The 16095-nt window shown below is 35.5% G+C and overlaps 3 protein-coding genes across 3 annotated transcripts; 1 reads left to right on the top strand and 2 right to left on the bottom strand.

Annotated features, from left to right (window-relative positions):
* Positions 1-4547: 4547 nt before the first annotated feature.
* On the top strand, positions 4548-7555 carry LOC104112644 (G-type lectin S-receptor-like serine/threonine-protein kinase SD2-5). The gene has a single exon (XM_009622626.4). It carries the CDS (start codon positions 4931-4933, stop codon positions 7433-7435), a length of 2505 nt encoding a protein of 834 aa, XP_009620921.1. The 5' UTR covers positions 4548-4930; the 3' UTR covers positions 7436-7555.
* Positions 7556-7668: 113 nt separating this feature from the next.
* On the bottom strand, positions 7669-9773 carry LOC104112643 (heat stress transcription factor A-7a-like). Its single transcript, XM_018776535.3, has 3 exons — positions 9131-9773; positions 8007-8728; positions 7669-7900 (listed from the first exon to the last, which is right to left on the bottom strand). Coding segments are annotated over exons 1-3 (1125 nt in total). The 5' UTR covers positions 9533-9773; the 3' UTR covers positions 7669-7899.
* Positions 9774-11936: 2163 nt separating this feature from the next.
* Positions 11937-14923, bottom strand: LOC104110884 (uncharacterized). Its single transcript, XM_070193444.1, has 5 exons — positions 14815-14923; positions 14604-14727; positions 14228-14527; positions 14033-14137; positions 11937-12473 (listed from the first exon to the last, which is right to left on the bottom strand). Exons 3-5 carry the CDS (start codon positions 14303-14305, stop codon positions 11937-11939), a joined length of 720 nt encoding a protein of 239 aa, XP_070049545.1. The 5' UTR covers positions 14306-14527; positions 14604-14727; positions 14815-14923.
* Between the last annotated feature and the right edge of the window lie 1172 nt (positions 14924-16095).

Genomic DNA, 16095 nt, shown 5'->3' with positions numbered 1-16095 from the left:
GAAACAATTAGACTCCTTATAGCATTTGCTGCTTACATGGAATTCACTCTCCATCAGATGAATATCAAGAGTGCCTTCCTTAATAGCTATCTAAAGGAAGAAGTGTTTGTCAAGCAACCTCCGAGCTTTGAAAGTAAGAAATGTCCTGATCATGTGTACAAGCTTGACAAGTCACTTTATGGGCTCAAGCAGGCTCCAAGAGCTTGGTATGAAAGATTATAAAAATTCTTGCTTGAGCATGAATACAAGAGAGGTAAAATTGACAATACTTTATTATTGAAAGAAAAAGGTAAAGATCTCTTGGTAGTTCAGATATATGTTGATGATATAATCTTTGGTGCAACTACTGATAAGTTAAGTAAAGAATTTGCTAAACTAATGGGGAGTGAATTTGAAATGAGTATGATGGGTGAGCTTAATTTCTTTTTAGGTTTACAAATTAAACAAAATTCAAATGGAACTATGATTCATCAGCAAAAGTATGTGAAAAAGTTGCTTAAAAGGTTTAAAATGGAAGATTCCAAAGAAATTGACACTGCGATAGCAACAACCACAAAATTGGATGTAAATGAACCTGGTTCATCTGTTGATCAGAAGTTGTATAGGGAAATAATTGGCTCTTTGTTATATCTCACTGCTAGCAGACCTGACATTCTTTTCAGTGTAGGACTTTGTGCTAGATTTCAGGCAAATCCAAAGAAGTCTCATTTGATTGTTGTCAAAAGAATCTTGATATACCTAAAAGGCACCACTGACCTTTCTTTATGGTATCAAAAAGGTAGTAATTTCAACTTAATGGGATATGTTGATGCTGATTATGCAGGTTTTCTTGTGGATAGAAAGAGCACCTCAGGTATGATACACTTTCTTGGCTCATGTCTTGTGTCTTGGGTCACCAAAAAGCAAAATTATGTGGCCTTATCTACTGTTGAAGCTAAGTATGTTGCTGCTGCCTCATGTTGTGCTCAATTGTTGTGGATCAAAAAGTAATTAATGGACTTTGGAATTGATGTAGATTGTATCCCCATCTTTTGTGATAGCACCAGTGCAATTAGTATGAGCAAGAACCCGGTTCATCACAAAAGAACTAAGCACATAGATATTAGACATCACTTTTTGAGGGACAACTATGAAAAGGGTTTGATCACTGTGGAATTTTGTACTACTGACAAATAAATAGCTGACATCTTCACAAAACCTCTAAGTATAGATCACTTTGAAAGGAACATGTTAGAATTAGGGATGATTAAGATCACCTAAAAGGAACCAGTTCTAACTCATAAATTTTGGCTAGGAAATTTGTGAATTTTTGTACATAATATGATTAGATTTTGCTAAATCTCATACTTTCATCAGTATACTCCTATGCCATGTGCTAAAATGTCTCATTAATCTCTAATGATATTATCTTTATTTTCTTGAAAAATTCAGACTTACACAAGAGATTTCTCAGTGAAGAACCTAGTTCATCAAGATTACATGGTACGTACTCTCCACCCTACATATTTTGAAATAATTATATTTGGATTATGATAAAAATGAGAGTCCCATTTAATCCTAACCTCCTTGAGCTTATCCCTTACAAAATGAACCAGTTTCATCTAAAAAGAGTCCCAAAATGCAATAAGTGCCTAGATTCTAGGGAGAGTCTTCAACGTTTCTTCAAACTGACTCCCAGTTTGATTAGACTTCTGAGCTTCTGAAAAAGCTGTTGTTACCCAATTAAACTCTGTCTATTTATATTGATTAGACCTTAGTTGTTTCTTCACTTCTAAATTTTCAGCCGCCAAATAATTCTCTATATCTTCTCTCATCTTCTAAACAAACACATACTCATCTTTTCTCACCCTCTAACCATCAATGGCTAACGAATTTGGAAATCCCCCGCCTAAAGAATCCACACCCACTCCTTCAACCACACCTCAACCACACCTATCTCTGAGAAAGGAAGATTCAAGATGCTTGCTCGCAAAATAGTCGCTGGAGGAGAACAAATCAAGAAAATCAATGAGCAACTGAAGGCAAGTCAGCCAGATGAACCCAAAAAATCTGAAGATTCTTTCAAGTCTGCAACTGAGAGGGAAGAAACTGTTTCATCAGAACAGAGCAGGTAACATATGCTCCACAAATTACATTTGAAGTAATCTCTGAGGTTGCTACAAATCTAGAAAATAGATTTGTTCTGGTAAAAACTGTGGCTGGGGTAGAGACCACTGAGTTTGGAAAAATTGGTGGTAAAAATAAAAAGAGAAAAGAAAAGGAGAATGAGGGTGTTCAAGACGATGTGAGGGGAACGGGACAAGGAGTGGCTGAATCTTCACCCACTCATGTTGGTTTGACTGAAGAAACAAGAGCTATGGTAGTATGGAGTGAGGAATCTACTGGAGAAGAAGAAAGTGTGAGAGAAAAAGGGGGGAGTGGGTCCGGAGAAGCTGCTGAAGGGTTGGTTAGGTTGAGGAAGAGGTTTCAAGAACTTGTTCCATCTGTGCAGGAACCCTTCGAGGACCTACTGAGAAAAGTGTGTGACAGTTACAATCCTAAAAAGAAAAAGGGTTTAGGAGTTAAAGTCCCTGGTACTGCTAGGGCAAACAAGAAGAGAAAGACTGTCTTTTCTATCCCTATAGAGACTCCTCCTACAAAAGGAAGAGCTATAAGGAGTCAGAAGAAGCAGAGTGTGGCTGAACTGAAAAGGCCCTCGAAGAAAGTAAGAGAAAAGATGTTGCTAAGGGAAAGAAAAAGGTGGTTGAGCATGTTGAGGCAGTTGAAATTGAGGAGACCTGGTTCTTCACGATGAAGATGAGGCAGAAGAAATGGAGGTTGTGACTCCAAAGGCAAAGAAAATCAAGGCTTCCACAAAGAAGTCTGTTTCAAATACAAAGTATGCAGAGCCCTCTACCTTGGCTAAAAGAACCAGGTCTGCCTTGAAATCCAGAAAAGTAAAAATGGTGGAAGAAGAAAAAGAGAAGAATGATGGCATTTTTCATGATATGTTGAAACTGTTTCTAGCCAAGAACCAAGAACCTGGTCCTTCCCAGCCTTAAAACCTTCCTAGCTTAGTTAGACAAACCAGTGACCCGGATGAGATTTCTTTTTGACCTTTTTGCTCATGATGCAGTATTTTTATTTCTCTTTATGCTTTGTGAATGACTAGTATTAATGATAATCAACTGTTTTTGTGCTCTAATTGTTTGTTGATGCTTCTTACTTGACTAATATCATTAGATTGATAAATGATGCCTGACTCCATGATTGCATTTGATTTAGCCCCAGTGGCCATGAGTAATTTCTATTAAAATCTAATTATCTAACATAATTATGTAACTTTTCGATGATGCCAAAAGGGGAAAGATAGGTTGTGTTTTTTACTGTGGACCGTGATGTTTATAACCTAATGAACCTGGTTCTTGATGATTTGTGACTTTAAAATGGAAAAGGTGTTCTAACATTGTGTTGATATTGAGCTGAGTTGACACATAGCCTATGCTTATGAAAAGCACAGAGTTTGTCATCATTAAAAATGGGGAATTTGTTGGCCCAAATGAAGTTTGTTTTGATGATTGACAAAGGAACTCAAGCATGAACCAAGTCCACATACAATGTACACAGACACGGGCAGATTCAAGCACAAGGCATGCACGTGAAGGAGATAAGCTTAAGTGGTTATATCTGATATCTTCTGAACAAAAATGTTGCATAAATGATAAGGAGAAAGACTCCTTACTCGAAGAGAACTTTATCCAAGATAAGGGAGGAGTTAGAAGTTGAAGATAACTAGAACTCTTCCACTAAGGAAGAGTAAAGTATTAGACTTCTAGCTATTTCCTATTCTACTAACTCTATATATTGCAGGATGTTCTCATTTTACATGGATGCACAAACGCTGAAGTTAAACTTGATTTGAGAGAAAAATAGCAAGGCAGTTTACAAGCAATTCTTGTGTGAGTCAAGTGTGCGAACCTGAAGCTACATGAACCTATTAGAAGAACCAGTTCCAAGTGTTTGTCTTTTATTCTAGTTTCATTGTAATATGTGTTTTTAAATTGTACCTTTCAGCTTTATCTAGACGCAATTGTATTAGGTACTTTGAGTATTCAAGTTAGAGTTAACTTGAAGTTGTCGCAACAGTTAGAGGCTGGTTGCCACAACGAGATTAGAGTTAATCCTTAGGTTTACAAAGAGTTTTGTAGCTGTTTTGGCTCAGTGATTTAGTGAAGTGTTGGAAAAAATCCTACAGAGTAGTAGGTCGTGGTTTTTTCACCTTTTGAGCCGGGTGTTTTCTACATAAAAATACTTGTGTTCTTTACTTTCTGTATTTACTATTTCTGCAACAGTAGTATAAAGAACACATAGAAGAATCAGGTCTTTCTATAATCGGTGCACGCGAAAATTGGCCACCACACAAATCACATCCCTCTTGTGTGGCATTGAAATATAAAACATCATGATCTTTTTACTATAGAAGGGGTAGTTTAAATCCAAACGTGTAGCTATAAGAAAAGTCCAATGTTAGTATTGCAAACATGGAAAAGAAGGACAAAGGGAGGGATAACATTCAACTTAGTTCAAAATTTCAAATGTACTTCTCTTCCCATGCAAAATGTTGTCCAAAGAGCATACTAGTTAATCGCCCATTTGGCATTGAAACTGTAGGAAAATAACATTTCCAGTCCTTACCATTACATAATCTCAAACTTTGGCGAGTAAACTCTATGCACAGAAAAGGAAAATAGAACATCAGCTTCAGAACCGTCTTTATCCTATCCAGACACGTAGTTAAACGGATGGGAATAGAATCAATGGATTCACTTCAAGGATGATCAAGTCATTGATGTAACTTAGAGATGAACTATTCATCTATGTAAGAACTCTTTTCTCTTGAAATATATTCTTGGTTAAAGAAACATTTTAGCTTTTTTGTCTAAAAAAAGTCATGGCTTTAGCCTCTCTCAATCATGTCTTGAAGCTTTTGATCATTGTGCTCCTTAAGAACCTTACTTCAGCTCAATTTCCTGATTATTACACGGCAAAAATCCCTACAACATGGATTAACAATAATGTTTCAGTTGTCAATGTTACAAAGCCCTTGACATACCCTTATTACTCATTCAATCAATCTTTTGGACCTTTCATGCGAATTCTGATGCTCAAAGAGATAGAGAAGGACATGGCTTATGCTTGTGGTTTTTCTTCAAACGGAGAAGATGATTCCTTTGTATTCTCCATAGGAATTGTACGTCTTCGTCAGGACTCAGTAGGAATCCGGCGCTGGTCTGACCTTGAACTAGTCTGGTTTGCAAAAAGAAACCATCCAATTCGCGAAAATGGGACGCTGCAATTGCTGCAAGATGGAGATTTAGTGTTAAAAGATGTAGATGGAACTCTTGTGTGGTCTACAAGCACGGCGAATAAGTTCGTCTCGGGCATTAAGATGATGGAGACTGGAAACCTTGTGCTTCATGACATGCATAATCAGACTGTGTGGCAGTCTTTTGATCATCCAACAGATACACTGCTTCCTGGCCAGAAATTAAGGGCTGGTCAAAGACTTGTTGCTAGAGTTTCTTCATCCAATTGGACTGAAGGTAACTTCTTTCTCTCTGTAACCAATCAAGGCTTGTTTGCATTTCACATATCGAACAAGCCACAGATGTATTTCAAGTTTTTGGTTACTGGAGAAAGGGATAGCTTTAATGAAAGTTATGTAAAAGCAGTGAATGGTACTCTTGCCTTGTACATATCCTCAACTGAGCCAAATGAGCCAAATGCTGTGTTCTCAAGACCTTCTAGGATGAAATTTTTGAGATATGATTATGATGGACATTTACGATCATACGCTGAGGGAAGTGATCAGCAAACCGATATTTTGGCAGATTTCATCGGTGTTTGTGATTACCCTACAGCGTGTGGAAGTTTGGAGCTTTGCTCAAATGGATTTTGTTCTTGTCCTGGTCCATTCAAACAAAGTAATGATCGACAAAGCAATGGATGCGTGGAAGTAAGTCCTGTGGAATGCAATGGACGACGTTCCCACAAAATGATGCGTGTTTTGGACGTCTATTACTTTAACTATGTTGACATTGAAGCAGCAGCTCTGAGAGGAACAGATGTGGAAAGCTGCCAAGCGTTGTGCATGAGGAACTGCTCTTGTAAAGTAGTTCTCTTCCATTATTTCACAAACTTTTCGAGGGGTGACTGCTTTTTACCCTCCCCTGTACTGACACTTATCAATGATGCAAAGAAAAGAAGTGGCTATGAGTCATCTGCATTCATCAAAATTCCAAATGACACAGAAAAAGATACAGACTCTTTAGCTGCAAGAAGAATTGGAATTATAGCTGGATCAACTGGTGGAGCATTTCTTCTAATAGCAATATGTGTTAGCATCTTGATTGCTTTCAAGAGAAAGCAAACATTACAAGAAAATAATGATGATTACTCGGACGAGATATCTGGCACTTTGAGATTTTCTTATGAACAGCTGAAGGTGGCAACAGGGAATTTCCAGCAAAAGCTTGGTCAGGGAGGCTTTGGCTCAGTTTATGAAGGAGTTCTTCAAGATGGTCAGAAAGTAGCCGTGAAAGTTCTTGACGGTTTTGGACAAGGGAAAAGAGAATTTTCGGCAGAGGTCCAAACCATAGGAAGCATACATCATGTTAATCTTGTTAGACTAATTGGAGTTTGTGCTGAGAAAGAGCACAAGCTATTAGTTTATGATTTCATGAGTAATGGATCATTGGATAAATGGATTTTTGACACAGGCTCTACACAGTTTACCTTTAATTGGCAAATAAGAAAGAGCATTATCCATGATATAGCAAAAGGATTGGCTTATCTTCATGAAGAATGCAGGCAAAGAATAGTCCACTTAGATGTTAAGCCGCAGAACATTCTGCTGGATGACAAGTTTTGTGCAAAGGTATCTGATTTTGGCCTGGCCAAATTGGTGGATAAAGATCAGAGCAGGATAGTGACAAGAATTAGGGGAACTCCCGGATACTTGGCTCCTGAATGGTTTAGCGCGTTCATTACAGAAAAAGCAGATGTCTACAGCTTTGGAGTTGTTGCGATGGAGATCCTCTGTGGGCGTAAGAATGTGGACTATTCACATTCACTGGAACATCCACATTTGCTTAGCCTGTTTATGGAAAAGGCTGAAAACAATCTGCTGATCGATATGATCGGAAACTACAACGATGATCTGCAGTGCAATACATCAGAAGTTGTCCGTATGATGAAGCTTGCTGTGTGGTGCTTACAAAGTGATTTTACTCTGAGGCCTTCCATGTCCATGGTGGTTAAAGTAATAGAGGGGACAATGGATATTGAAACTCAGTTAGACTATAGTGTTCCAAATTCACGAACAATTGCAGCTATCAAAAGAGTGGCAGACACTACAACTACCTTGTTTCCTTCAATTCTTTCAGGACCTAGGTAAGGATCTCTAAGCATGATCAAGCTGAAACATAGCAAAAATCCTCCCTCCTCAATCCTTTTCTTGTTTGATCCCTATGACCATCATTCTTACGTAGCTTATTTATTGGTTTCATTTGTTTTATTTGTCCGCGACTTAATGAGTTCTGCAATTGAGAACCATGGTGTAGCTTCCAGTGTAAAGTTTCTATAACAAAAAAGTGTAAACATCAAAAGGAAGCAGCTTCAGATGTCATGACTAAACAAAAGTTTTAGAGATAGGCTACTCCATAGATATTGATACTCTAATTAATTACAAATATGAAATCATTAAAAAGTTTTCATAACTTCCTACATCCAGTATAGTTTCTAGGTAAAATTATGTAAATAGAAGAGACATTAAATAGTTCCTGGAACAAAGTAAGATCAGTCAATATGGAGACAAGACCTTCACATCAGCTGTAGTTCAACAATATTGTCCTCCTCCTCCCTGCAGACAAAGCAACAATTTTGATTTGATAAGTAGATCACAATGTAAACATGTAGTAGAATTCATATTTTTTGTTTATGGAAATATAGAAGCAAACAGCATATACTAGGTCCACAATTGAAGATAAGTCTCCATCTCCTCATCTAAACCAGCAGCAGCTTTTGCAATCAAAGCTTCTCCTTCCATAGCAATCTTGCTTTCCACCATCTCCTCAATCTCAGCCCTAGCCTTCGATCGATTCAGTGCCTGCTCACTCTCTGCTCCTTCATTTTGAGACTCTGAATCATCTTCAAGCAGTTTTTCCCAGAACTCGCGATTCTTATCATTTTTAGCAGTTGCTTCTTCTTTCTGTTGTTCATTAGAACTTACTGAGCCACCAGCAGAGTTTGATGTCTGTCCAATCCCATCCTGGACAAAGTTAGCCACACGATCTGGTGACTCTACCGTTTGTGGCCTCTTTCTTGTGTCATTGCTGCTAGAATCTCCTCTCACTTTCGATTTCTCGAGAAATAGCTTCAAAATATTGCTAATTTCTGTATCCTTTCTGCATCCTTTCAAAGTAGGAAACAAAGCTCTCATGTTTTCTTGTCTATCTTTCAACTTCTGAAGTTCTATTTTCAGACTAATGTTATCATTCCTCAACTTCTCCAGCTCCTCTTCCAAATTATCCTTCATTGGATCAACACAAGGACTATGTGAACCTTGTTGTGGCTTAGTGGCTTTGGAAAGTTGAATCCTGCTTTTGATGTTCTTCAGCCAGTGCTTTTTCCCAGCTCGAAACCATGGATTCGCATACTCACTTTTGTAAGAACAGACCTTCCTGAAACCCTGAGTGAGATTCATTCTTTCTTGTCAAATCAAAAGTCCATATTTTAACTTCAAATCAAACAGGAAACAGAACAACAGCTTTCAAGAAATCAAAACTGGATTCACAAAAACACCACATGCATACTAGTTACAACGTTAAATTAAGACGAAAGGGTCTTAAGGTTTAGTGTTTAGAGATTCAAGCCACATAGATGTTGAGCTAGCAAAAAATGAGGGAGGGGATGGAAGAGAAGCCAAAATTTCAAGAAAACAATAAAAATGAGAAAAATAACATAGCAAACATATCAGAAACAGAAGTGGAAAATGCAGTAACAGTCATAGTTGTTGAGCTATAATAACAAAAAATAGGAACACAACAGAGACAACATACTAATAGAGAAGTTAAATTTGCAGAATACTCACATAGTTGTTGAGCTGGTAAATGAAGCTGGATAAATTGCTATGTTTGAAGTACTTTGGAAGAACTTCAATAGCAAACTTGTTAGTATCAGTAATAAGAAATGTGGTTTTGTTAGAAGTCCAATGTATGAAGGGATCAGTTTCAGGATCTTCCAACATTTCAAATGTCTTCAACAGAAAAGGTGGCGGAGAGACGCCCCGCAATGCGGTGAGTCTCCGTCGACCACCAACACCTCCTCCTCTTCTTCCTTCCGATCCAATAGCAGCACCATTTTCAGCATTTTCTTGATTGTTGTTCTCCATTTTTTGGTTGGTGCAATATGAGATTGTTTTTCTTTGAAACCTTTTGAGAGAATATGGAAGTAAGTGAAAGAATTGATCATGCATGAAAATGAAACATAACATATATATACTATTATGAAATCAAACGTTTTCACTTTTCAGGTACTTACAAATGCAGAGTATTGCATTAGAATCAAGACCATATGTTTTTTACTTTCCCATTTATTTTAGTGTTATATTAGTCACACACAACACCCACCTCATACGGAAGTACAACTCACTCTTTTTTTAAGCCAGCTGCTACTTATAGTTATGGATATTACCTCTAGTCCTCTATATTTCAATATCAAGCATCTAAACCCCAATTTTATGAGGACCCTATGCAAAAATGTTGCTATTGAATATCTTATTTCAATACATTATACAAGGGGTTTATGTGTTTGCTATTGAAATATATAGGGATATTTGTGTAAAATTTTGTGGATTTTAATTAGTGTTTGATTGATGTGTATATATATTAGTCTCTAGATACGTGCGTTGCACACGAACCCCTATTAATCATTACAGGATTGCAATAGAACATATTACAAATTTACCACTGAGGCAATTGAAGTTACATTATGTCATGAGCATGATTCTACTTTAGTGGCTTAATACTTAAATTGAAATGTCATTTGAACCTGCAAAGGTATCAACAATTAAATCAAGTCAGTAAGATGTTATTTATAATCTTGACAATTTCATGTTATGAGTTATAAATATATTACTTCGTTTATCTCATATGCCATGATATTTTGATATATATTTCCTTCTACCCTTTTAGTTATTCTATCCCGAGCGAAATTGTATCGAAATTAATATTCCTCTTAATAGGATAACATAGTAGTATTGTTCAAATAAAAAAACTTGCTCCAAAAAATAAAGTCCAAGTTAGGATCTAATTATTTGTAAACATGTCAAACTTAATGGAGTATATGATAGACCAAGAGATGTAAAACGACATTTTATCATAAACTCTTTCAACCAACCAAAGATAAGTCATAAGCTGATCGCACAAAAATCCTACGAGGACCATGATAAGGTGACTCACAAGTCATAACTTAAGTCTAAGGGTGTGTTTGGTACGAAGAAAAATATTTTTTGGAAAATGTTTTCTATTTTTTCATATTTGGTTGGCTTAAATGTTTTGAAAAATATTTTGCTCGTGAACTCATTTTTCTCCAATTGGAGGAAAATGTTTTCCCTATCAAGAGAAGAGAAAATATTTTCCAAAACTCTTCTTCAACCTTCCCCACCCTATTCCCCATCTCCACCAACCCCCCACACCTATCCCACCCCACCCTCCCCCAACCCTGCCCTATCCTTACAAAAAAGTACTTTCTGTTCATGATATAGAAAAAATATTTTCTTTCATTTCAACAAAATGAATATATTTTTTTCATAATGTAGAAAAAGAATTTTCATTCATTTTAACAAAATGAATAATTTTTCATGTTGTAGAAAGAGTAATTTCTTTTTCAAACAAAAAAAGAGTATTTTCTTTTTAATTAGTTATGTAGCACAAATTTCAACGTTGTTTTTGAGTGAAAAAGTAAAGCAGCACATTAGTCTATTTTGGGTTTGTGTGAATTTTTAAAAGAATTTAAATTCTTGAAGAGAGTCCCACATCGACAAAACACAAGAGGGATACTGAGTATATAAGTTAACAAGCCTTAGACCCTAGTGACGCATTTTAAACTCGTGAGGGCCCACACTACAAGAGAACACACATTTAGCTAGTAGCCAAAATTCTAGCTGACTTAGCAAGATCCCTAGCTAATATCGCTTTAGCTAGAAAAATGACCTTAGCTAATTCCGTAGCTAATAGGCTCTTAGCTAAAATTTTTGCTAGGAAGATGTGTTATCCGTAGCTAAATTAGCTACGGATATTTGCTTGGCACAAATCCCTTGCAAAATATTTGCTAGGATATGTGGTAGCTATATTCCAAGCAAAATTTGTTTGGTCAATGTTGACTTATTGAAACATAACTAGGCTATTAGCTAGGAACTTATCCCTTGCTAATATTTGCTACGACTAGACTAGCTAAATTTCAAGCAAAGTTTTTTTGTTTAGCGCTGATTTTATTAAAACTAGCTAGGTATATCCCTAGCTAAACTTACAAGTATTCTAGCATTTTCAACGTTTTGCTTGGAATGTTTCCAAGCTAAATTACTAGCTAAAAATACCTAGGAATTTTTGTCAAGATCATTCTGTAGCTAATTTGATAAATATTCTAGCCTATATTTGTATTTGCTTGGGATATTTCCAGGCTAAATCTCACTAGGAATACTTCCTAGATTGCATATGATGAAATACAAATACAATTTCCTACATAATTCGACATAAGACAAAATAAATAATTAAATCCAATAATTTTTCACATAAACATAATCAGAGTATCATTAGTTCTAGAATGACAAAGTGTATGCCTATTGGTAAATAAAACATGTCTTAGGTTAACTAATTAATAACATAAACTCTACTATTCTAAGATATGTTTGGGGAAGAACCAAAGCCATTGGGTGGTAGTTGAGTTAAACCAAGCATCTCACGCACGACAGCACGAGCCGCAACTTTTACTTCTTCTCGCATATCTTCCCAAATACCCGCTTGCATATCTGCCTGCATATTCTCCATCCGTTGCTCCAATGCACGATCAAGAAATTGCTGAAATTCGGGTGTTTCAAAAACTTGTTGGGTAGGAATATTTGGAGGATTAGGAGCACTAGAGGATGCACAATTAGCCTTCACTGAATCTGCCAGAAGACAAGTTTTTGGACCAAGTCCATATACTCTTCCTTTTTTTGCTCCTCCAACTGTTTCAATCCAAGTTTTCAGTAGTTGTTCATCTGGTATAGTTTTCAATATATCCACAACATTCTCTTTGCTAGTTTTTTCTCCTTCCTCATCTTCATTTGTTGCCATGTTTCTTTCCATGTCTGCATCATCTATTTCAAAACTTTCTTCATTCCTTGATGTTGAAGTTTCACCTAACTTCTCCTTAATAATCTCTGTAAATGTATTCTGAAAAAAATTATAATTATTAGTTATCACATAGAATATCAAAGTCTCCAAGTAGCAAATCTTAATAGAGCAGTCACATTTGTTCTGTAATGAAAGAAATGAACAACAGAGAAATAGACTTCTGTAACTAAAGAAGTAGATGAAGAAATAGACTTCTCTAATAAGTAGAGAATTATATATATATATATATATATATATATATATATATATATATATAAAGTATTCATTTAATTGTAGATGGCCATCTAATTAATCTTATTTTCATGAGGTGCACCAGAGAAGGTGCTATAAAATTGTTGAATGTTTCTCAAATCTAGAGTGTGCAAAGACTTAGAAGTTTTTCTTATACATCATAGATAAAAAATAGCAGGGTAAGACCTAAGAGGGTGTTTATGATATTCTACCATGATAGTGTCCATGAACAACAATTCTAACACTACTCCTGGAGATATATTCTTGGGACATAAGAGAAGAGTCGCAATAGCATATCGGCAGCAACATAATAACAACGCAAACAATAAGAATACAGAATAGACAAAATTATTTACCATTCACTTTCAGTTAAACCACTTTCTCAGTTTGAAAAGCATAAAATAAACAAATATATAGACAAGTTTTTGATATTTTAAGTTCCAACAACTTGAGATGATTTTTAAAAGTATCAAACTGAGAAGAAAAGTAATTTTTTTCCTTACTTCTTTTCTCAGGTTTTCAATAAGTGTAAAATTATTCTCTTGAAAAAGGCTTATCTTATCCGACTCTTATTTCAAATACTTCAGAGAGTAGGGAAATGCTTGTCAATTATTCCATGTTAAAAGGTGAGTATTCACTATTTGTAGAGCTTTGGATTCTATCTTTTTCACTTAAATATTTTGTTTGATATTGTTCCATTATGCAGTAGTGCACCATCTTCTTGTTGATTAGAAAAAAACTAGGAAGGCACAATTTGGTTACTTTTGTAATCTAGTTAGATCATGGACAAAAATTGAAGCACCCGATAGTTTGTCAACAATCTACAAGTACATCACAACTTTATCATTGTCTTATATTTTTTTTTTAATATATCCATTTTCTTCAGTAGCTTTATCTGGCTTCAACACTTCAGACAAGTACTCAGTGCACATACATTTGGTGAAGGAAAAGTAATTATTAAAAATATTAGTCCATTTATTTGTATTTATAATAATTTTTTAATGGTTAAGGAGAATCTTTAAGGAATTACAGTCTAAAGATAGATATACAGTTGTAAATATAAAAATACTTCCTACATCTGAAAACTTAGTACTTTTGATGTTCCCTAATTTCACTTTCCAAAATTCATTGAAGCTATATCTGAATGTGATAGAACTGTAATCTGACTACTACAAAAATATGTACAGACAGTTAAGAAAAAGCAGCAATTTTATGTGCATCACTCCCTTGTCTTTTTTCGTCAATGCATCTGAATTATCATATTCTATGGATGGAGCTAATCTATAAAGAAAGCTTATCTACTGCAATAGTGTGAAGCAGATAAAGACTCAACAGGTGTTGCAATGAAGAATGAGATAAAAACATACCCACATCCTTTCTGACTTTCCGCAAATCCACTTTTTGTCATTTTTGGTTCTGTGAGTCTTCAGAAATAATTCATCATTACGAAGATCTTTCCCCGTTAACTCCTTCTACAATCATTAAAGATATTGTTAGTTTACAGGATAAATCATAAAATAAATTTAGACTAATACTGATAATACTAAAAGATAGAGAAATACATGTCTTCTTCTGTACTCAGCAAATGCAACTGATCCTCCGGTATGTAAGGAAGGACCTTCTCCATTATTAGATGACATTCTGTTCTTGGAGTTGATTGTTGATTTTTTTTTAAAAGCGTCAGATTCTCAATATTGCATCAAAGCGTCCCAGTGAACTTTAGCAATCCATCCGGGCATTTTCTTTGTTTTTGAAAATTCTCTTTTAGCTTTTCCCAAACTGTCACTTAACCTTTTACTTCCCACATGCTCAAAAGTCCTTCGAATAAACACTTTGTCCTCACTAGTAAAGGAATATTTTTTCTGCAATTAGAAAGTAAAGATTAAATTTAATGTAGTTTATCAAGTTAAGTCAATTAATACAGTTAATTATAAATACCTCGAAGTCATTAAACCATCTATCTCGTACATGCTCCGGAACTTTGCTCCAACTATTCCATGATCCACTAAAGCTTTTCTTAAAGGCTATTGTTACATTCCGAACAGCTTCATGTGGGCAGAATCTACAAAATAATCAATATAACATTTTATTCGAAGATTATTACATACAAATATATTTTACCACAACTTATATAATTAGATTTACTTACGTATCTCCGTTTACTTTCAAGGATCTTATGCCACAAATAGTATCTCGTCTTGCATGTGGATTACTACTTCTATAAGATGCAAGTGTTTGTTCAGTTGAAACATCTTGAGGAGTTTCTTGTTGAGGACCAATATTCTGAGAAGAAGGGGGTGTTTGTTGATGACCAATATTCAGAGAAGCAGAATTTGTTGGTTGAGTAAGGACATTTTGAGACGTATGTGCAATCTGCCGAAAACTACTTTCATGAGACGAGTCAATGTGTTAGTTTGAACTTACCTGTTGAGATGTAGGGGTTGATGGTTCACTAATATCTGCCAGAGAAGTGTTCGGTAGCTGTTGGTAGCCTCCTCCCCCTTTATTAGATATACCCCCACGACCTCCCCAACTACGTTTAGTACCTCTTCCTCTTGTCATACTTCCTGATCAAAATCTAACAAGAAGAGTAGAATAATACACCAACCAACCAGAAGAAGTGAAATATAAAATAGGAGGTGTAGCACTAGAATTTGGCTGGGAGATGGATATCAGAGAAAAAGAATTTTGGATGAATTCAGTTATGATGATGCATACTCAATACTCAGGCACAGAGTTGCAGAAACATTTCTTATTCAGACATTACTAGAACATGTAGCTATTAACACCACCATTTATCGGGATAATGAACTAACATAAATTGAGAGGTCATTATAGTTGCTATGGGTCCATAATTCATTATATATTGATGGCTAGGAGTTCATTTGTAATTATATATCTGCTGATATGATTATTCAATAGTAATAGTCCAAGCTATTTCAGAAAGCAACCATCAAAAAATTAAGTTGTATAGTATTGAAATGCAACCTTGAGGTCATGAACAAACAAAACAAAAATTAAGCATGAAAAGCAGCAAAGCTCATAAAGGAAAGGTATGTGCAGAAATTATTGCAGTAAAAAATCATCTACTATACCCAGCAATAGCAATAAAAGAAAACAGACAAAAAAGTTACAGTAAAAAGCCATCTGCTATACCAACAATCTTATTATCATTCAATATCATCATTTTCACCATAATTATGCTCAAATTTCATTCACTTTGTTCATCTTCTTCATCTTCATCTTCATCAGATTCATAATCAGATTCTTCTATCTCTTCGTCATTTTCAATAGCATCAATATCATGTGTTCTTTCAGTTTCAGCAATCTCTTTTTCAATGTCATGTACTTCCAATTCACCATTTTCATGGCGTAAGCAATCAAGATCATCAATGACATTTGGAAGTACTGTGGATAAATCCTCATCTTC

The sequence above is a fragment of the Nicotiana tomentosiformis genome, chromosome 2, assembly GCF_000390325.3.
Source record: "Nicotiana tomentosiformis chromosome 2, ASM39032v3, whole genome shotgun sequence".
NCBI lineage: Eukaryota > Viridiplantae > Streptophyta > Magnoliopsida > Solanales > Solanaceae > Nicotiana > Nicotiana tomentosiformis.
Note: the sequence above shows the minus strand (reverse complement) of the source record. Positions and strands in the feature narration are given on the sequence as shown.

Excerpts from the sequence above, each read along its gene's own strand:
- LOC104112644 (XM_009622626.4), top strand. The coding sequence starts at position 4,931 with ATGGCTTTAGCCTCTCTCAATCATGTCTTGAAGCTTTTGATCATTGTG.
- LOC104112643 (XM_018776535.3), bottom strand. The coding sequence starts at position 9,532 with ATGTTATGTTTCATTTTCATGCATGATCAATTCTTTCACTTACTTCCA. Across the intron at positions 8,729-9,130 it reads TTTACCAGCTCAACAACTAT|GGTTTCAGGAAGGTCTGTTC; the intron begins GTGAGTATTCTG and ends AATCTCACTCAG.
- LOC104110884 (XM_070193444.1), bottom strand. The coding sequence starts at position 14,305 with ATGTCATCTAATAATGGAGAAGGTCCTTCCTTACATACCGGAGGATCA. Across the intron at positions 14,138-14,227 it reads CTGAGTACAGAAGAAGACAT|AAGGAGTTAACGGGGAAAGA; the intron begins GTATTTCTCTAT and ends TAATGATTGTAG. Across the intron at positions 12,474-14,032 it reads GAAAGTCAGAAAGGATGTGG|AATACATTTACAGAGATTAT; the intron begins GTATGTTTTTAT and ends AATTTTTTTCAG.